Here is a 23204-nt window from a genome sequence, read left to right on the forward strand (position 1 = left end):
TCCAGCCCAAGCATTCTGAATGATGCTTTTGTCATGACAGCTCTCCAAACTCTTCTCGCTTTGTGATGCAAGGTGAAATTTCTTGACTCATTCCCCGTAGCTCTTCCACTAATCTTGTGGCATACTACTGAATTTTCTTCAATTTGTATTTAATGAGATTAGGACTTCTTAAATGGGTCTGATATGTAGTATGCATTGCCCTAAATGACTGTATTCAGGCTAAAGACGGTTATTATGTTAGCCAACCTTGCATATGCAGCTGATACCATTTTGATGTGGGCCTCAAGAGATAGGTTCAGTGTAACGTGAACATCCAGGTCATTTTCTGGCTGACCCTAGGAGAGTTACTTTGTTAATTTGTTACTTTGGGTCTAACCTCTCTCTCTGCCATCATCCAGCTTTATTATTAATTTTCTTGAATTAAATTGTTAGCCACTTTTTTTTTATAACCATTCTTTCAATGTGTCCAGGTTTTTCTGTAGCATTTTTGCAGTCTTCCGCAGTATGTATCCTCATAATTCTTGTCATCAACAAACATTGAAAGTTTATTCCCTCTGGAGGATCATTTACAGAGATGAGGAATAAGAAAAGACTTAATGCTGACTTGTTAGGAAAAATTTGCCACTCGAAAGTCGTCTTCTGTCGCTTCTGCCTGTTTTATAGTTTACAAAAGGGGTTTTGAGCATCATTGCCTTATAAGTTGGAAAGTATATTTACATGGCATATGTAAACACTGTAATTTTAAAGAACATATAATAATACAAATAAAAATTTTCCAGATACGTTTTGAAGAATCATCAGTCTGGTGAAGAGACAATTTTGCACTTAACTCCCGAGCAGGAAAAGGACAAGACTCACTTTACTGACAAAGCTGTAAGTTAATATTTTTTAAAAGGTCAAATGTTGTTTAAGTGGGTATTGTTTTTCTTTTAGGTTATATCCAGTAATACTAGTCAAGCTAATTAACACACATGAGCTGTGATGACACAATGCATCATTGAACTGAAAATTTCACTAAGCATGGATTTTGCATTGTAACATTTCATTACCTGCTTTGATTTTTTACTGTGATAGAGAAGTGATTTCCAAAAATCTGTGTTAAAACACAAGATAAGACAATACACACACGTGTACAAATGTAAATGGATAAAAAGGATTCATGTTCTGCTCTCCAATTACCTGCTAGTACCATGTTTACCTCGGGTGAGGAACAGGCACATGCTAGGGGCACAGATTGAGATTCTCTCAATTATCATGTAGAACAATCATTTAAACATAATTTACTCGAATATACATCTATTCCTCGAATGTTTATAAATATTTGTTTATAGCCAGGAATGTAAATTGGCTAATTTGGTCCTCTTATGCTAGTTTTGTTAGCATTGCGTTTTTGAGACAAGCTTTTCTAGCGTACAGTATTTTTAGTGCCAGTGTATATAACCATCTTGCCCTGTAAAATCAAATTATGTAGGGAGAATGATTGTCTTATGCTAGTAAGAAACTAGAAAGCAGATGCTGGAGAAAATGGAACACCACAAGAATGCGAGGTGCAGGGTTTGTGTGATGATAAAGTTAGTGTAATCGTAGTGGTAAATATAGTGTGATTAGGGCAAAGAAAAGGAAGATGTACATTTTTCATTGTGGTATTTTCTTCAGTGCTTTAACATCTGGAAGCATAAAAATGCATCTTTTTTTGTTCCAGTCATAGTTTTTAAGCATGAAATTTTCTTATGGTACTTTTCTGCAGTGCAAGTATTATAAGAGAGGCGACAGGCTAGTCTGACCATTTGAGTCATCCAGTCATTTGCATTATTATAAACAGAAAAATTATCAACAAATTAATTATCTAAGGTAAAATACACCTGTGATATTTTAATACAAAATTTAACATGGAAAATGGAAAAAAATATCTGCACAATTTATTTATAAAATTTAATGTGACTAAGAATATCAAACTGTTTACTAATTATTACACATTTATTGTAGGGGAACTTTACAGGTATGCAATGCTAGTACAGATCAGCAGGTAATTTTTACTGTTAGTTGTATCATCTTACATAATCGATAAATGTGTGAACCACGCTCTACAGCCTTCAATATCGCCAGTAAATAATGATATATTAAATCATTCACATATATCAATAGGGATAAAGATGACTATCAATTACCCAGTCACACGGTAAATAATGAACAGTGGAAAATGGTAGTATGAATTAGCTGTCAACATTAAGATCTATTTCTGTCGGGTATAACTACTGTACTCTCAAGTGCTCTTCATCCTGCTTACTTTTGCCTTGTCACTGCTTACATGGCTATATATAATTACACAAGGCCATTATATGTAAAATATAACTTACATGCTCTTATCACACTTCTACACTTATTTTTTTCTAGTATTATGGCAACGCTGATGTTTACAACACCAACATCCACAACCGACATCAGGTATAATTTACAAAGTACAAATCTGAAACTGGTTTCACTCAACAGTTAAAAAAAAAAAAAAAAAAAAAAAATGTAGTTTCAGACATTGTTACTCTACTGATACCTCAAGATAACACAAGTTAAACCAAATCTTTACATCATTATACCATAAACTTACTAATTCCATAAACTGCAAAAATATAAATATTGCAAAGTACATTTCTACCACAAGGCACTGTTCTTGCTTGCTACACTTACAACAAGAACACAAGCCAGAATTTTGTTACCCTTTGCTGATGCCAAAATTAGCATGAAAATGATTTAATTCAACAACAATAAAAATTAGAAAATTCTGTGTCTCCTGGTGGCTAATGCAAAACGTGTACAGTGAATAAATGTCTACTACTCGAGAGCATAAACTCAAGATAACTTCGGATATGGTTTTAACCTGGAGGTAGTATCTATTAACAAGTTTGGGCCACTTTCACGCCCCTCAAGTTTTCATCAAATTATTTCAACAATGTCTATATTCACGTTTATACATATTAATATGCAATATAGAAGGGAGTCTAGCAGTAAACAAATGTAGACCGCCACATATAAAGGCATATTTGTAACAGTAGCAAGAAACATTTAAAACTACCACTTTTATGAGCAAGTTAACACATCCATCCCCTCGGTGGCTAATGCCAGACTAGCTGGTTGAGCTGTGTCGATTGAAGACTAAATTCATGGGTGGCAGAATTCACAGATGGCAGTTCATGATGATGATTGTTTTTATGAATATACTAGAATATCTTGTAGTTTACACTTTTATTTTGCAATTGTTTCCACGTCTAAATTCCATTTTTTTTTTAAACAAAATTAAAATATGGCTTTCAAGGACTTCTAATTGGGAAATCTATTTGGTTTTTAGTCATCAAATGGCTTGATATAATTTTGTGCTCCCCACAATATGCAGTAATCATAGGCAGTTTATATAACATAGTAACCAATTTTAATCACCCGTGTGGCTACATTTGGCACATCAAAGTCCACTATAACTATGGGTCATTCTGAATATTTGTCACAAATTTAGCTGGGATAACAACCAGGTGTTGGCATTCCAGACATACACTTAAAAATTTCTTCACCTCTTCACTAAGTATGTTAAACAGTAGCTCACTTTTATGCAAGCATTGACCCAGCCTAAATCATAACATAACTAACAAAACAAACTAATCTAGCCTCAGGGACTAGTTGAACACAGTTTTATCATAGGCAAGTGAACTCTTTGTTTACAAATGTGCCACAAGTGCACATTCCAAATTTATACAAAAATGTGTGCGTTAACACATTAGAACATGATCTTTATTAAGTTTTGTATTTTGTTAACAGGATGTTAATGCAGTGAGTATAACGTCTACAAGTGACTTATCGCGGTAATAAGTTCCTAGTCATAACACTATACAATAAGGCATTGTTGAAGTTATCATTTGTGCTCGTATTTTTTACTCCTTTCATATTGTTACTTCCACTATTATTTGTGTATTTTTGTTTTAGACTGGAGTAGAATTGGAGTTAGTGGACTCGATGCCCTTACTAGAGTGGCTGGCAAATAACTACAAGAGCTTTGGTGCCACCTTGGAAATCATCACGGACCGTTCACAAGAAGGCTCACAATATGTACGAGGGTTTGGTGGTATTGGAGGTATGTAATAAAGTACTGTATACACTTCTCATATAAGACAGGAAGAGGGGTTGAATATTTTGGTAGGATGTCATACAACAAGAAATGGTTCAATTACTGTATTTACTAAAAACAGTGGCAATGTCATCACATAGTGATACGAAGGTTTTCAAAGAGCTTAACTCTATTGGTATGATAGAAAGACTGCTTGCTAAACAACAAATTTTGATTGCATTAGACTTAAAATGTGTAATGAAATTAGTTTTAACATTCTATAATGAAGTTTGTCACCATTGTGAGTGCTGTAATGATTCATTGTAAACATGAAAGGGCATTTTCTTTTACTAAAAAAAGGAATGACTCAACACAAAGGAATGAAAATATGGGAAAATAAATTGTTTATTGCCATGTGTTGTAATTAAAATCTATAAATTCATTAATGATAGTACTTGCTTGCATTGGAGATTAAACTCCTGCACTGGGCAGCTAATCAACAGTACTACATTGAGGTGCATCATATATAAAATTGTTAACAAATCAAACGTGAAAAAAATTGTTGATAGCAATAGGAGCAGTGCATGGGTTTATACATTGGGAATGCTTATAGCTTGGTATAATTAGTTGAACCATATGCTTTGTTAAAAAATGGGCTTTGAATTATTTTATCATAAAAATTTGTTGTACTTCTGTACTTTGAGGTTCAACACCTGAGATGACACCTTTGATTACCCTAATGAACTTTTACCATGTTTAAGTGTTTAATTTTCTTATCCATGATTAGCCTTGTATTGAAATTCAAATAGTAATGATTTAATTGTTTATAATTTAAATCTTGTAAACTGTAGTATAAAGCCAGTTGTAGTATCTTTGGCTGTAATTATTGTACATAAATGCTTTACCATTTTTTTTTATTTACTATGTTGGTGTTGTGCATTTTGTTTGTTAGGCATACTCCGTTACAAAGTGGACCTGCAAGGTCTGGAAGACATGGAGGATCTTTCGGAGTTTGATGTTGACCTCGATGATTACATATAAAAATTATACCAAAGTATTGTATCGGGTTAGTCAACTTGTGTGCTGGAGTGAATTAATTTGTTAGCTTACATGTTAATCACCATCTAGAGAAATTTGCCATAAAATGTTTTAGGCTAGCTCCAAGTAGCTATCTGGTTCATTGGCTCGGGTACCAGACACGCTTCCACAAAATAGGCTCTGGACTTTGACAAGCTTGCCTAACACCAGTACCCAAAGCTGAATATAACCACCTTGAAAACATATGCGAAGCAAAGTTAACTACATATCTTGATTAATCAGAAAGATGAGAGTGAGGGAAGTGCTAGCTTGCCTAATGTAAACGAACCATTTTGCCACCAGGTGTAATAGTCATACAGAGGTTCAGCCTGCCTACCATTCTTGCTCGTTTGTTACCAAACACTCAACGACTACGTTTTTTGTTAACTAGGTGTGGGTTATCACTGGTTCTGTTGACCTGCAGGGTCATGATTAGTATTTTATTTTTTCAATACTCTTCACAGTTGTGCTTTTGGTCCCTATCTTGTGTTCTTAGCTAATCAGTTCATGAAACTTTCAGGATTATCTTCCAAAGTCCTGGTTTTAGTTTTCCTTTTCCTCAGCTATTATCCTTTGTGGGAGGTTTGGGTGTCTTCCAGTTTGCTATGTACTTACTAAAAAAGTGAATACTCATGCTTTCCTATGTCTTGTTTGTAGTGTCTTTCCAGTTTATGGATTTCTGCTTGGATGATGAATACAGTAATGATTTTTTCAGTTGTATTCTGTGGTAATGTATACCATATCCCATCTGTGAATTATGGAATTTGGTGTTCAGGAGTTTTCTTCACTTTCTTGTGTCCAGTGCTTCTCAATGTTAATTAACAAAATAGATTTTGAAGCTTTAATTATGTGGACTTCAGGCATTTCTCAATTGAGGCATGGGTTTGGTCCTGAGTGTCATGTACTCATAGTAGCTCCTTATCCTCTGCCTTTGACGAGTTCCTCAATGGCTTTGATTTGGGGTGACTATTTCCCGAGGTATTAGTACTGGCTCCTCTAGGTTTGGCTCATTATTCCTTGACGATAGTTACGGTTTCAGAACCAAATCTCTCCTCACTGGCTTTGCTATCTGGCTTCATTTGGATTACATGTTTGTGGTTTGACTGCCTGAAGAGGGGTCTATAATCACTTCCTTTCCCTGTGAAAGTATGCTCTGTTCTCTGGGATGTTGTCCTCAATATGATCCACATTCTGGTGTCTTAATAATTTTGCAGACTGCCTATACCAGTTTTATCCAATTTTGACAATGGAAGCATGAGGCCTTTTTCCATTGTAATTAGGAGACATTCAGCTGTCCTCGGGTGGATGGCTGTTCCAGTGCCATGTAATGGAACATTGCAAGTTGCTTGCACTGGATGCTTTCTGCCTTGGGTGGAATCTGCAACATTAGTTTTGCCTTTATTCTCTGTTAGGAATAGGAACTGGGGAACTACTGAGGGCTAATCCTGAAATTAAATAATTACTGTATATTGAAACACTCCTCTGGGTGGCCTTGGTAGTTCCCTGTATCTCCCCTTCTTTGCTCTCCTCCATTGGGTGTGTCTGTGGGTGGCAAGTGGCTTTGTTGACTTGGGAGAAACTCTCACTTATCTTGTTTCCATCTTTTCTCTATAATCAAGATGTGCAGTTTCATTTTGCCTCTACTTTCTTGGGTGTTTTTTGAGTTTTCACAATCTTGGCTCCTCGTGCTTTTTTCCATCACTTACAGCCTACCATCTGCTGGTCCTGGTGTTTGATAGGCCTGTGCAAGTCCAAGCATAGTAGTTTTGAGGATGCCTGTGGTACCAGAGCCAATGTCGCGGAGCTACTGTGGTTGGCTAGAAAAGGGCGTTTCATTACATTCACCGTTTCATTTTTAACACTGTCCCTAATTTCTTAATTACATCAGATAATTTTGTCTAACATGAATGATGGGTTCTTTACTTTGACTAAAACATGTGGATTGCATGTTAACTAACATTACACTAGCTAATGTTAGTGATTTAGAATTAATAATGAACATAATTAGTGTGAGTGGGGGAGAGGGGGGCGAATGTGTGCTCATGTATGCATGCTTGTCTAATATCACTCACCTGTGTCTTAGGAGTAAGACCAGCTCCTTGGCCCAGCCTCTAAACTCGCGAACCTCATAGAATTACTGTTGTCACTATTTTCTAATGCTCTGTCAAATCGGCTTTTAAAGTTGTGAATGGAAACTTCCAATGCTTCCATTCCTAGTTCAATTATTATTACTTGAAACCATTATTGCATACATGTATTTCCTTATATTTCCCATGCATTTGCTTATAAATTTTCTGTCCATTGTTTCCTCTAATGTGAAGTAATCTGGCACTATTCGTCTTCTTTTTTCCATCTTATTAATTTATTCATTGCGATCATATCTCATCTTAATCTCATAGTACTGTTATTGAGCTCACAGCCCATCTTTATAGCTTGGCTCCTTTTATTCTTTGACTACTCTTCAGACTCCTTAGACTTGCATTTTACAATCAAGATTGTGTCCACAATCTATCAAGATCTACTCATGATAGTGTGTGGACAGAATATTCTACATGATTTTCTGATTATATTTCTGATAATTTTTTTTAAGTTTCAACTGGTCAGTGAATTATTGTAGGTATGGGGCTGGAAATTAAATTTTTAATACCTTTTCAATGGATTTGATCAATCTCACCCTTGGGGAAATATTGCTTACAAATAAAGGCCTTCACACCATTCTCTACATAGATTTTTTTAATTTATAAATTTTCAATTTTTTTTATCTGTAAATGATTTCTTGAACATCTGAACTTGTTTTATGACAAATTGGTGTCAATATATAGTATAATCTAATTTTATTAATCAATTTTTCAGGGATCTTGCGTTACAAGGTTGATTTACAACAGTTAGCAGACCTGGAAGAAGAGTTCAATGATATTGATCTGGATGATTATATGTAAATACTGGATACTGCCTGGACACAGGGCATGGCAGTGAAGGAGTACCACCCTGGGGAAAGAACTCAGTATTTGAGGAGCACTGCCCTAGGGAACATACATGGTATGGGATCAACTGAGGAGATTGCTCTTGCTGTGAACTACTCCAGGCGCTGTGCAGCTCTGATGTTCCCTTGTTAAGACGCAAGTCACTCTTGAACCACCAACATAGTGTGGTTCTACATTGTTGCCTGACAATCAGGCTTTTCTGTTCTATATTGTAATAAATTTTGAATATTATTACCAGCATCTAATCCTGGGTAACATTTTTACAAGGTGGCACATTGTGTGGGTGCTCGGGACAGGGGAATAGGAAACTGATTAGAGAGAGGGTGGGACACTGCAGGGAGGGAAAGGGGGTCATTGAGACATTAAATATCATGGGATCTCTTTGTCAAAATGATAACCGTTCTTGGCCAAGGTCTATGAGCAAATTAAACTCTGCTTGTTTCACAGATACATTTCTTACCATCATACTCAGAGCAAGGGAAAGTACCTAAAGAAATTTCAGTCAAACTAAACCAGTTTCAGCATGAATCTTTAAAGGCCTTCAGTTAGAAATGCATGGTGGGCCTGTTAGCCTGTTCTCCTGTTAGTATTTATCATGATAATTATTTGATAAATTTTGACTGTTAAATATAAGCACCAATAATTTGAAGTACATCATGGGTTTTAATCATATTCACAAATTTATAAGGCAAGAATTGATGAAACTGGTATTTGGCTGTTATTCTGGAGCTGGAGCTCAATACTCTTGGCAGCCCCAAGCAAAAATTGTGATCACTTAATTTTTTATAGTAGTAAAGGTGTCAGGATTTAAAGATTTCATAGTACCTGTATTTTGTAGAATATTAAATCTACATCTGTGGGAATCAGGTGTGGCACTCATAAGGTTGGGGTTGCTAACTAAATTTTATATAGGCTTGACACTATTGGTAAGGAGTAATTTATTAAATTTATGGTAAAAATGGTTGGAATTGCAGTAAATGTAGACCAGTAACATTTTGACAGTATCCCAACAGGATCATTTTCATTTAAATCCAGCAATGAGTTTCATGTTGAGACGTTTGTCTAACAAAGTGCATTTGCTGAATGTATTAGTGGAGAGGAGAGTTCAACTTGGCCCACCTATTAATATAAAATAAGCTGGATAATTAAGAGCCAAGTTAATGTTTCTGATACTCATGGTATATTTCCTCCTCTGACATTGTGATGACTGCTGTTTTCTTGTTTGTTTCTTTAGGTGATACTAGTAGCAAGTCAGGGTAAGTTTCTTTTAAGGAATTTAAATGGTATATGGGAAACGGTCAGAACAACAGGTACTTAGTGAAACTCGAGGCCGGAGGAAATCATAATTGTGCAATGCTGAAACGTGAAGAAATTCTGAAATCAGTTTTGTAAAGTCAGTGGTTCAGAGCTTTTTAAAAGATGGCCAGTCCCTCCTGATTAACTGCTGCCTTCGGGTCCTGCTGGATGCCCGTCACTCTCCATGGTCTGTATTTTATTACGTATTTTTTGTGTGGCATAAAAGAGGAGAGTTAAACAGGCTGCAGATACAATATTTAGCAGATTTGAGCCAAAACATTTAATGGCAGACTTGCCGTGTTGGCAGGAACAGCTGATAACAGTTCTGTCTGGCTCAGCTGGTGATAGCTTGACACTGTTGTCATTCAGATGATGACAGGTTGACATTGTCGCCTGATTCAGGATAACAGTGTTACCTGTTGTTTTTGATACTGTTAGCCCCAGTGTGGTTCATTTTTGCCAAACTGTAGCATCTTATCTGTGCCTTATTGGGTATTTTTATGTTCCTGTTCTTAAGAACAGGGTATAAGTATTTGCGCGAGGAAATGATAGACTAGGAAGAATTATTGGCTCGTCTTGACAACCAAGTGTCTGCACATTACCTCAGTTCGCACTTCCAGTTTAGGTGAAGCCTCCTGTTAAGGTTTGAGCTCTCGAGTCGGGGGAGTCCTTATGGATGCAGAACAGCAGGTGCATTGTGGATTGTGAATAGAGAAGTTGCCAGAGTTCTAATTCACCTGTATATTTTATTGGTTACAAACAAAATAATCCACAATGTGTTTGCTGATAACTAAACTTTGGAACTTGCATAAATAATATGCCATTAATTCGAGGCATCCTGTCAAGATGACTAAGTATGGGTTATTGGATCTGAAGGGTGATTGACTGCCTAAAATTTCTGAAGAAAACTGTTATATGGGAACTTGTGTTACAAATATATTGGGGTTTGGAGAAGAATTTAAGCATATTAGTTAAATCATGCAAAGCTTCCAAGGGGAGTAGTATATTAAAATGTTTGAGGATACATTCATTTAAAGGTTTTTATAGATAAGGCAGGCAGTTGCCATCAACAATTTTCATCCATAATTACAGCGCTCAGGTTTCAAAATTTGGATATTTTATTTTAGGACCCTGACAAATTCCATTAACTCATAAACTTATCATCCTCTAGTTTCTGTATAATGCTTTTGATATTTTGTGAAATGTTATTCATAATTGCAATTTCAAAATTTAAGAGATCTAACAAAATATTGTCTCTAAAGTCCCCACAGCCCAAGCCAGCCGCCAGTGTACTATTGTTTTCTCTAGGGTTTTGAACACCTGTATGGATCGGCTAATAAAATACTTTAGGGAAAGTTGATCGTGTATTTTATTGATTACCTACTTTTAGAATTGCACGTTTGTGCTCGTGTTTTCTCTGTTGGGTGTTGATGCTCTGAGGTATAGTAATTTTGTTCTCAATTGCATACTTTTACTTTATCTGTATGAAGATTAATGTAAGTTGAGTGCATTAATTTTTAAAATTTATAAACTAAAACTCTTGTACCATACATTGTCGAATTTGATAAATATATTGCGAAGTAGTTGATAAAAAGACCATTTTACTGTTACGTGTGTGATAAGTCGCTCAAATACTTGGGCATCGGTAAACACAACCTTTGTAAAGTGGCATGTTGTCTTGTGCAAGGCTGTAGGCTGGAATGTTATAATTAGAAAAAGCTCTGGAATTACCCCAATATTTTCCCCAAATAGAATTTAAGAACTGATCATCCAAACAAACAGGGAAGAGTATATAAAATGTCATTATATTGGTACAAGATAGGAAGGTGGTATTGCACAGATAGATGATTTAGTATAGTGTACTTTTCAAGCAAGAGTCCATACTATAGGATATAACCTAAGCCAGTACACTTTGAAGAAAATTGTGCGAAGCCTTCACATCAGAAAGAAAGTTGATAATAAGTGTTTTGTGTTCACACATCTGAGTGAGGGTGAAGTGGCAGAATGTTCACGTGTGAGACATGAACATAGGTGAAGGCTTGCAATTTTTTTGGGGGGGACAAACCAGACTTGTAAATCCGATAAATATGTAAAGAAGAGAAAATAAAACTATAACATGGTTATATGGGTTGTGAGGGTTCTTGGCACATGAACAAATATTTTAGGGTTACCGTCAGGGTAAAATAATTGGATATCGCTGGACTAGGTCATAGAGTACAGGTTGGAAGTGCAATAAAAATGCACATGGCTTACCTGTAGTGGAGGAGTAGGTGGTATAGTACTTGCTTTGTATTTCGGAGGTTATTCAAGGCCAAAAATTTATCTTCCCGCTAGGGAACTATAATTTGTATTTAATTCTACTATAATCATTTTTTCCCATAGCTTTACTAAAAAAAATATATTTTATCTTTTGGTGCCAAGGGAATACTGCGACACAAGACAGAATATGTATTTTTTAACTTTCTAAGACGTGCATAGTCATGTACCAGGTCTGAAAGAAAGGTGCACTCCAAAGGTTACAGAAAAGCCACATGATACACCTGTTTCTAAACATCCACAATTTCTTGAACACTGGACGATTTCCTTACCATCCTCCTCCCCAACCTGAATTGGGCTGTCCATGTCCTATAATATCTTTATTCCTTGCAAGACCTCTACCCCTTTGTTAAGCTGTGACAAAAGATCATTGTTTTTTATTTGTTTGCCCAAAGGAACAGTATACTCTGTTTTGGTTTTACCAATGATTGGTATTTGTATATTTGGCTTTTTTATTATCTAAATATATTTTCCTATAAATGTGTTCAGATCATTGAGATATCTGCCAGTACGAGTATTACAGGTAGGATGATGTATTTTAACATGGACTAAAATGACTAAACTGTTACATGGTAGAAAAGGATCATAATGAGGATGTAGGAAGACCAGTTTGGTGTTGGCAGTGATGAAGATAAATTCTAATTTTCAAATTTCCTAGTTAATTAGGATAATGATACTCCTCAATAAGTTAAGTAAAAGGATTTTATCACTTGTATTACAAATTGGTTATGACATTAGGAGCTTGGAGTTGAGGACAGGCGTAGAGTAACATGAGTGGTGCCCAGCTACTTGGACCTTTGGGAAGTTGGTGGCATATTAGCATGTACACAATGCCTCGGGTTCAACTCCTTTTGGAGTTTGGACATATTCTTGTTGACGTTCACCCTCTTGAAGACATACTGGTTGGTCACAAGGCTTAAACTGAGAAATACTAAACCACCTTGACAATGGTGATAATAACTGTAACGAGAGCAGCATTGCAGGTAATAAATTAGTTTCATAATCATCGAGAACATTAAAGTACGTGCATATTATTTTTCTTATTGATTACCTCGAGAGATATTAATTCATAATATCGTTCGTGCTAAAGGAAAGGAATTAATGCAATGGTCAACAAGTAAAGGCAATAATTAATAATTGTGCAGTACTCTCAAGGCTGATCGGTCCCACCCAAACGACCAGAATAACTGCAGGCAATACCCCAATACCATAATTACCGTTCTAGAAGGAGAACTAGTCTCTTCAGTTCAACGAAAATATGTCCTCGTTAGGAGAGAATCTCACCAACCAGAGGAAACACAACCTAACCACCATTAACAAGAAGGAACCAACCAGCCACAAGACACCCTGACGAATCTCCTTTTTGTAGCTGACTTTCCTGTCTCAGTTCTTAGGTCCGTCAGGTCTTCCTTACCTTTTCTGGACTACGTCCTCTTGAATGGATAAAAGTAACTGAAATGTGCGTTTTGTCACCATAGAGTTATATTGTAAAGGGGGGGGGGGGAATAAATTACTGTATACTCAATCATTGTTTTGATTAACACTTCCTCATTTAAGGTTTAGCATGTGAATGCAAACACCGTACTCTCTCACTATCCGTCGATTTTTCAACTGGAAAGGTATATCTTTGCTGACTTTACCATTTTTTAATGAATATTACACCTGACTCAGCGTTTAAACCTTGAATTACCATATGGACTTCAATAAGCTTCTAACAGATGTGGGTAACCATGTAGCAATAACCCAGACAACAATTATAGATGGGGTAAACTTAATACCATATTCAAGATCCAACCCGTTCTCGCACTTTCTAAGTCAATATTGACTTATTAAATAAGGGCATATGTGACATACTAATTTATTGTGAATATTTTAGTTTACCTTGAAAAGCTTCATAGAAAACACTGACCTTACCTAACCTTTTTAGTATGTTAAGATAAGCATCTTATTGCTCCGTAATTACAGTTATTACTTAACCTATACCTATAATAGGTGGGGCGGCTTTCAACCAAACACCAATGTTATATACTTTCACAACCCAATGTAACTTCTTGTACATAAATAAATTAATAAATAATCAGGATGTTTGGTGGCTGGATTAACGAGCATTTGGTGTTTATTGATGATGACAAGTGATATAATCGTACAATCAATCCCCTAAAGAAAGGGCCATTGGGTACTAATGACTCAATACATGCTTCATGTACTTCCATTTTATATTGTAATATTATTATTAATATTATTATCTTAATAATATATTACTATAAATAATAATTTCGATTTCAACTGTATTAATAGTGACACTTTTTGTTAGCTAAGAAATGATTGTGAATTAGTTAAGAGAAGCAGAGTAGAGGAGGGCGCATGCGCTCCTTGAAGACCCGCGGTGTTTATGGTGGTGTTGTGGAGGTCACTTCCTCCAGGCGAGTATTTAAACACTACGGTACAAGATGCAAGGTGGTGTCATCTTCAGGCATACTGCACGTGTCATAAAGAAGGAGAAGACGGCGGTGTCATCATCGAAAAGGGAAGAGGTGAGTGGTGATGGTGCATGTTACATGTCATTGTAAGGTAGTGTTGACCAAACCACACACACACTACAAGTTGAAGAGACGACGATGTTTCGGTCGTTTTAGTCCGTCCTGGACCATTATCAAGTTGATTGTGATCAGAAGAGGGAGGCTAAAACATTGATTATATGGAAGCCTTGAACTTTTTTTGAGTTTTAGCACGTCTGGGCGTTCTTATTGTCTTTCTAGTTTCTCATTACAGCTCCTTTTGGGCATTCTACTGTGCCGTCGCTTTCGTAAGGGAGTATTTAAATGTTCACATTTTAAACTAGTTCCTTCAATATTTTCCCGTTGTTAATTATGCCTTTTTCACTTGGTAACAATGGGATAGGCCTACAATGTGTCTCCAAATGGTTGGCCACCAATGTCGCCTTCAAGACGATCTAAATTGCCATTTGAAATGGACGAAAGACTGGCATATATAGTTTAATGCTGACAAATGTAAGGTTACGAGGCTACGTAATGATAGTTACCGGATATCAGCTTATAGTGTTAAAACAGTGACGTCTGAATGCCAGAAAAATCTGGCAGTCATAATCAGTATGCATTTAAGGAGAAAAAGCAATCAATACAAATATCAATGTTCAGAATACGGTACGCATGATATTGGGATTTATTTCTAGAAACTTTAGCAATATAATACTTTTTTGCTAAATCTTGCTCCTGATAGGCTACTACGCTACACTTTATGTAGTTCAGGTCTTCGCACTGTAAAATGGTCATAAATACACCTGAACACATTCAGCGAAAGATGACGAAGTTAATCCCATGAATCAGAAGCCTTCCATATGAAGAGAGGGAATTATCAAGGGAAAAGCGCCAAGCCATTAAGACCATAGCACTTGGAAGGGGTCAGGATAAGGATTTGGGATGGGGCGGGAGAAAGGAATGGTGCCCAATCACTTGGACGGTCGGAGATTGAACTCTGACCTGCAGGAAGCGAGACCGTCGCTCTGCCGTCCAGCCCAAGTGGTTGGACACCCATATGCAGAGACTGAGAAAGCTAATTTACATTCCTTAGAAAGACAAAGAGATATACCTGCAGTGCACAGTTGGATGAAAGAGCATAAGGGGCGATAATAATAAAGAATTAAATATATCTACACAAAATAATAGATCACGAAACAATATATAAATATTAAGTTTGGATTTAGGAAAAAACTTGTGAATATAATGAATCGAATTGCTGACTTGTGGAAGAGATGTAGGATCACTTGATTGTTTGAAGCATAGATTAAACATATATATAAATTAGTTTGGGTGAATATAAAGATCAGCTGTATTGTATGGATCAACAGTCTTGCAGTTGGTTTCAGTATTGACTCACAATCAGGGATCCCAGGTTCAATTACCGGACGGGGCAGAAATGATTGGGCACGTTCCCTTTCACCAAATGCCATTGATCACCTAGCAGTAAATGGGTAAACAAAGTTACAGCCGTTGAAGGTTGAATCCCGGGGAGGGTGAGATGTGCCTTCAATATTTTCCCGTTGTTAATTATGCCTTTTTCACTTGGTAACAATGGGATAGGCCTACAATGTGTCTCCAGGTGGTTGGGCACCAATGTCGCCTTCAAGACGATCTAAATTGCCGTGTGAAATGGACGAAAGACTGGCAGATATAGTTTAATGCTGACAAATGTAAGGTTACGAGGCTAGGTAATAGCCTCGTAACTATGCACGCCTAAAATATATACAGTATGTACATAGGCTTTCCCGTCTCAAGTTCAAGTAACTTTATTGAGAATCAAATACATCTCAGAAGGATAGAGTAGCTTAGGCTATTTCTACTCTCGACTCCCTCTCCCAAACAACTGGAGTTACTATATTCTTATGTTGCATGGCGAATTATATGGGATTGCTCTATAGCCTAGAACAAATCCACAGGAGCCGTGATGAGGGTTCGAACCTATGTACTGGGTGTTCCCAGACGCCCTCTTGTCAACTGTATTTGTTCTTTGATATATCACGCTAATGTAATTGCTCTGTGTAATGTGTTCAACAGCGTATTAATTACATCACCAAATCCTTATGTATGTAATTTTAAGGTCACTTTGCCTTTCTTTTTTTTTTTAATCTCTCGTCCCTATATCATATTGTGTGTTTATATATATTTTCTTTTGTGTATGTATTTGTGTGTGTGTGTGTGTGTATTTGTGTGTGTGTGTGTATTTGTTGTGTATTTGGACGGAAAGAGGGATTGGTGTAGCAAGGGCGACGATCCGCAGATAATACCGTAATAATCCACCCCTTTAGTCGTCCGACACGATCAATGGATTTCTCGTCCCCCCCATAATCCCCCGCCCACTTTCATTCTCCCCCTCGCTCTCCCCTCACCAACCCCTCCTAACTCTCCCCTCACCAACCCCCCTCTCACCCCTCCTACGCGCTTCTTCGCTCTCAGGAATGCCCCCAACATTTATATATCTAGGCACCGCCTCCAGCGCACACCCGACCGATTTTTAGGTACTTCACCTCGTAGGTGCTTTCCTTCGCAGGTGTTTCCCCTCGTAAGTGATTTCCCTTATAGGTGGCGCCCCTCGCAGCTGTCCCCACCTCTCAGGTGGTCCTCTGTGCTGCTACATATTGGGGTATTCCCGGTAAGGTTACCTTACAGTTTTGTCGTTAATTGTCTGTTTAGGATATTTCCTCTCGGTATTCTGAAGAGTCCTCGTTCTACTGATTTGAAACTGAAAATTTGTTTGAGCAAAAAGTATGGCTTGTATGGAAAGTTTTCAGTTTTGATTAGTACTATTCATTCGTATTTTTTTTTTAGCTTCGTGCGATAGCTTGAAATCCTCAGTGCATTAACTTGAAAGTGGCTGTACGCACTATTAAACAATGTAGGGGTCTTGTAGTTGTATAGAAAAATAGATCTTTTGTTTTACTTTATATAAAAAGGGAATTATTTTTGTATAATATTGTTTATATTGCGAGGTATGTCTGTCGTAAGACTAGGAATACCGCCGTTGATAGCCTATGATTAGTTATCTTAAAAACCACTTAGTTATTTTAAAAACTTTCACTCTGACCCTTCACCCCCCCCCCTTCCCATCCCAAATCCTTATCCTGACCCCTTCCAAGTGCTATATAGTCGTAATGGCTTGGCGCTTTCTCCCTGATAGTTCCCTTCCTTTTCGGGCCGAATTTATTGAACAACATCGCTCATCCTGTGAGTGAACATAGCAGCAAGCACAATACCCCTTGATAGGACGAACACACCTCTTGGTCCCAGACGCAGCTGGGACTCTCTTTGACTATGAAAGATGAAGGAATTGATAAAGCAGATGTAACTTGTTTATTTTGATGTTAAATCAGAGTCTGTATATGACGGAAGTGCCTTTCTGTCTGGAACAGTGTTTAAGTTTCAATTTGGTTATAAAAATGTTATATTTCTAGACGGAGCATAGGCTTTCAAGAGGTGTTTGAGATGTCTTTCATGCACAAGACTCTGGAAGATCTCTGCTCAACTCTCGTCTCCATATCGAGCTTACAAGGGTACTTTTTCCTAGACGGATCCTTATAACAGTTTTTCTCTCGACGACCATCTTTCACTTCTGAGGCTATCAGCAGTGACTATTGTATTAGCGCTTAGATTAATTAATTTGCTCGTCTTTATCTTATTTCAGCGTTGTTTCTTGATATCTTTGATTTGAAGGACCTTGAGGATGTAGTTTTCTGAATGCGTAAAGTGTTGTTTTGTACCTTCAGCTGGCGGCTGGTGAACTTTCATTCCCATATGGGAAGTATCAACAATGATCTGAATTCTCTTCCTAGGTAAAGGTTCCTATAACGTCTCTCTTAATTTCGTTGATTGTCCTTCTGTTTTCATCATGGCCTTTTCCCCCAAAAATGTTGGTCGGTTTTGAGTAAGTAAGCAAACCACTGAATCATTTTCACAATATTGAAAATTAGATTAGGTATCTTACAAGGCATGGTTCTATAATCATTCTCTATCTCGTATTATCTTTAAAATCTAATTACTTCTAATTTTATATTGGTGAATGTGCTTAATCTTCCATAACTACGCCTTGACCCCGTATTTCATTCATTCAACTAAGTTGTAGTGTTTATCACTAAAGTCTTCTATTTGAAAAACACTACCTAACCTTTTTAGGTCCATTCCCTTATTCTTCACCGTTGCCCTGAACCTTTACTCCCGTAAGGGTGTTCTTCCATAATTGAAAGTCGACTTTCTTTAAGGATATTCACTGAAGCTTATTGCGAACCCTTCCTATTTTATCATTCTCAGCCACACGTGCAGGTCCCACGCTGGCTGTGCCAAATAGCACTCTGCAAGATGTTCTTGAGAACGACGGAACGCCTGATAAAAGACCAACTTTGGGCAAGAAACCTTGTACATCTTCCTGCTAAATCCAGTCCGACGGGAGTCTTTTAATAGGTACAATGTGATATTTTTTTCTTCCCCGGAGCCGGTCGGCCGAGCGGACAGCACACTGGGACTTGTGATCCTGTGGTCCCGGATTCGATCCCGGGCGCCGGCGAGAAACAATGGGCAGAGTTTCTTTCACTCTATGCCCCTGTTACCTAGCAGTAAAATAGGTACCTGGGTGTTAGCCAGCTGTCACGGGCTGCTTCCTGGGGGTGGAGGCCTGGTCGAGGACCGGGCCGCGGGGACACTAAAAAAAAGCCCTGAAATCATCTCAAGATAACCTCAAGATAACCCCTCCCTCCCTGCACAGTTCAGGGACAGGAATAACGCTCAAACCAGCAAATATAATCGTATAGTTATTAAGAGCCCGAGTGATTCAGTAATTTGGGAATAGCCTTTAAGGTGTTAAATATTTTAAATATAACCTGGAACGCTCTAATGATATACTCTTAAATACTAGTCATTATACAACATTGGCTCTGAACGAAGATACTTCGCCTCAGTATAATGTTAATATGAGTCCCTAAATCAAGGAAATAATATAATTATGAAACTGATTCCAAAGGTTATGATTCGCACAAGGCCGCTAGACTCGTTTTTAGAGGCATCTAAATATAAACGAAAAGCTATGAATACCAAACAGTGCGAGACGCATTTAATAAATTAAATTGACTTTATAATACCCCAAGGATCACAGGCGCCCGTGCGGTCATGTGAAGCACCAGGAATCACGTTACAAACTTTATTTTATGAAAAGAGTTGAGCACCGAATTGCTACAGTCTTTAGTGTTTATATTTTTGAGATAATTTATAAAAATACATAATGCATATGATTTTCTGTCGTAGGAAACGATTAAGAATTTTATAATATAAACCATGAGCCTGAATACGAAACATTAAAACATGAAAGCTGTCAAGAACAATGTATAATGAGTTATACCATTGTTATTATAATCCGTTCTCATGCCACTCTCGTCAGTCAGGCTGTCCCTCAAAGGCATATTTTGTAATATTTGTCTGTATAATTATAAAACAATACACTTTATTGTTTAGAACATTGGCCTGGGTTAGGCTAGGTGTTTTGATTCAGTTGCCAATTATTTGTATTTAAAATTCGAGTGTGACGCATTTTCAGAATAACGAAATAACTGAAGCTTCGAACATAATAACTTTAGAGTCTTTTTGTTCTCAATGTATCAACGGGAATCCAGAATTAAGAACATTATTGAATTGTTTGTACATAAACGAATAATCCAAATCACACACACAGAAATAAGGGAAAAAACGACGTTTCGACCCTGGGCCACGATTCCTCAGCTACCAGAACATTAAAAACCATAGGAATAATTTTTTGTGATTCAAAGTCTGCTCTTCCAGCAATCGAAAACTTCTCCTGGAAGATCGACAGCAAGAACCTCATACTACAAAAAAACAATTATAAGTGATCTAATTGCTGCACAGAGTAAAGGGTTTCAAATCTCCTTTGTATGAATACCATCACACATAAATATAACCAGTCCATCATAATGAGTCAGACATTGCAGCCAAATTAGCGTGCAACAAAGATGAAGTTTAATTAGACCTAGGTATCCCCTATCTCTGTTGTCAAAACTATATTGTTCCAAACACTCGGGTCTGATAGAGAAATTACTGACTCCCAGCGACCTGAAAGCACCAGCATAAAAAGCTATTTGTTCAGATCTGAAACCCATATTTTTGGGCAGCACAAAACGTCCACTAGACTGTGTGGTTGCCAGTATCAGGTTGGGTTACCGTTACCTGTGGCATGTAGCTACAGGTGACAGATCTCCCAGTCCTGAGCACTCCAGGTGCAAACTCTGTGAGCAGGAACTGGGATATGATCTCCCACATTACATAACTGAATGCCCAGTTATCAGACATTTCAGACCCGTTGGCATGAGGTACCTGGAGCTTTGCAGTTACTTTATTCATTCTCGTAGTCTTGAGGATATTCTCATAGTGCACCCAAACTTTGCCAGTGCAGACTACTGAACATTTGGCCCTGTATGACTAACCATCCTGCGAGATGGGGACTTGTATTACCACTGCTGCCTTATTCACTCTTGTGTTGATGTTAATTATGGTGATGGTGCATTATCCTCATAATGCACTCAAAGTCTGCCAGTGTAGACTACTTATCACATGCCTCTGTATGACTAACCATCCTGTGTGACAGGAATTTTTAGCATTTTTTGACACGCTGTATTCCCCTTCATATAGTCTAGGGCAGCTGTACAAATGCACAAGTGTTAATACAAAAAAAAAAAATACTCATATACTCGCATACCTGTGCACCTTTTCTCAATGTTTGTCGGTTTTGTTTACATCTATTATACAGTTTACGAGCATCAAAACTTCTCAATCAACAGTTATTCTTATAAACAGCCTCAGAGTGTTCGGAGCTCACAAGCTATTTAGTATATGTCAACAAAACCGCCAAACATTGAGAAAAGATGTACAGGTTTGTGAGTAGATGGTTAACTGTTTGACGAATCCTGGCTCTGAACCATCACAAAATTGCAACTTGTTTGTGAATATCCAAATTCAGACTTCCATATTTAAGTCCCTTTTAGTATATAGTAACTTAAGGACAGGACAGGCTTTGTTAACAGTATAACCAACACTCGTCAAGTTTTTATGAAATATGATATCACTTTTAATATTGGTATCTTAACACGGAGGAGATTGTGGGTTCCGTTCTTCCCCTTAAAGTTACGTGAATTGCAGGAAATGTGTGTTGTCGCTGACTCGGGAAATGTGAAAGTTACCGAGACTAATTTCCTCTCTAAACAGTCGTCTGACAGAAAGTTGTCGATGTAGATGAAGATTGGTGGAGCAGGTACCGTCACCAATCGCCCAAAAGTTTTTAATAGTTATCTATTCGCACAATTGTGATGATCATAGATGATCCCACAATTCTTTAAAGCACATGCGCTTACATCCATCCCCATCTCTCTCGGAGCCTACTGCTGTTCGTAGGCGTAACGGTTCCAAACAGTTGGTACGACAGTTCTAGTGATGATACGAATATTCTTGATGAATTATCTTGGATTATTATAGACCACCATCAGTATCATTTGACTGTTTCGGCTTCCTGCTGCAGATCTGATGTCCTTCCCTGGCGGTCTTTGATGGTTTGTGAACTGATTCGGCTCCCCCTAGGGTTCTGTAGATCCTCTGTGAAGACTGCGGGATTTGATGTATAGCAACGCTCGCCACAAGTGCTCTCTCTCTTGACAACATGGGGGCGGATTGCGAATTTTGCAGGCTTCCCTGGCTACGTGCTCAAGCTGCAGCATTCTCTTGGACTGGACTAACATACGCCGTGAACCCCCTGAAGATTTACTGGGTCAGGCTATTGAAAGCCATCTTTATCTTGGTTCTCAAGCAGATGTTAATATGTGCCTCCGGTGTTTAAAGGTGGTGTTGCATCCACTCCTTAAACAGTTTTGTTGTGCTAGTCTCTTCCCTCTTCTTGACCTCATTATTGCCACAATTTTGGGAATTAAATTCCAGAAGCCATTTGTTGGAAAATTTCTGCAGCCTATCTAGGTCCTCCTGTAATCCTTTTCGGTCCTTACCCCATTTCCTCAACGTAGCTTTGTCTGCCAACTTGGGCATGTCCCCAAACTACGTTTGAAAGGTCAGTTTTGTAAATCGGGAACAGTACTGGTTCAAATAGTGTGTATACTTGCCTAATTGTGCCTGTGGGGGAGGGGGGGGGTGAATTTCGGCTCTTTGGTCTTGCCTTTCGACTGTCAATCAACTGGTGGACAGGTTTTTGAGCCTATTGGGCGCTATCATATCTACAGTTGAAACTGTGTGTGTGTGTGTGTGTGTGTGTGTGTGTGTGTGTGGAGGGAGAGCTCTTTTGTTTGTGTGTGTGTGTGTGTGTGGAGTGAGACTCGTGGTGGTGTATGTGTGGAGTGAGACTTCGTGGTTGTGTGTGTGGAGTGAGACTTCGTGGTTGTGTATGTGTGGAGTGAGACTTCGTGGTTGTGTGTGTGGAGTGAGACTTCGTGGTTGTGTGTGTGGAGTGAGACTTCGTGGTTGTGTATGTGTGGAGTGAGACTTCGTGGTTGTGTGTGTGGAGTGAGACTTCGTGGTTGTGTGTGTGTGTGGAGTGAGACTTCGTGGTTGTGTGTGTGTGTGGAGTGAGACTTCGTGGTTGTGTGTGTGTGTGGAGTGAGACTTCGTGGTTGTGTGTGTGTGTGGAGTGAGACTTCGTGGTTGTGTGTGTGTGTGGAGTGAGACTTCGTGGTTGTGTGTGTGTGGAGTGAGACTTCGTGGTTGTGTATGTGTGGAGTGAGGTTGGTGGTTGTGTGTGTGTGGAGTGAGACTTCGTGGTTGTGTGTGTGTGTGGAGTGAGACTTCGTGGTTGTGTGTGTGTGTGGAGTGAGACTTCGTGGTTGTGTGTGTGTGTGGAGTGAGACTTCGTGGTTGTGTGTGTGTGTGGAGTGA

General features: G+C 38.1%; 2 protein-coding genes across 12 annotated transcripts in view; both read left to right on the forward strand.

The window, feature by feature from the left end:
- The window catches only part of eRF1 (eukaryotic release factor 1), a 33097-nt gene extending 22293 nt beyond the window's left edge, over window positions 1-10804 (forward strand). For 6 of the 11 annotated variants that reach the window (XM_069325755.1, XM_045748852.2, XM_069325737.1 and 3 more), the window contains 3 exons: window positions 780-873; window positions 3967-4114; window positions 8018-10804. In XM_069325755.1, the coding sequence (XP_069181856.1) occupies window positions 780-873; window positions 3967-4114; window positions 8018-8103 (328 nt within the window). In that variant the 3' untranslated portion in view covers window positions 8104-10804. Of the gene's footprint in view, window positions 1-779; window positions 874-3966; window positions 4115-5039; window positions 5154-8017 lie in introns of all 11 variants that reach the window. The other 5 variants (XM_069325716.1, XM_045748851.2, XM_069325723.1 and 2 more) reach the window with 2 other exon arrangements.
- A 3352-nt stretch (window positions 10805-14156) lies between these two features.
- Window positions 14157-23204, forward strand: part of LOC123749708 (uncharacterized) — a 201199-nt gene continuing 192151 nt past the window's right edge. Inside the window, exon 1 of the mRNA XM_069325761.1 lies at window positions 14157-14294. Coding sequence (XP_069181862.1) covers window positions 14211-14294 — 84 coding nt within the window. The 5' untranslated portion in view covers window positions 14157-14210. The remainder of the gene's footprint in view (window positions 14295-23204) is intronic.

Source organism: Procambarus clarkii, chromosome 2 (assembly GCF_040958095.1).
Source record: "Procambarus clarkii isolate CNS0578487 chromosome 2, FALCON_Pclarkii_2.0, whole genome shotgun sequence".
Lineage (NCBI taxonomy): Eukaryota > Metazoa > Arthropoda > Malacostraca > Decapoda > Cambaridae > Procambarus > Procambarus clarkii.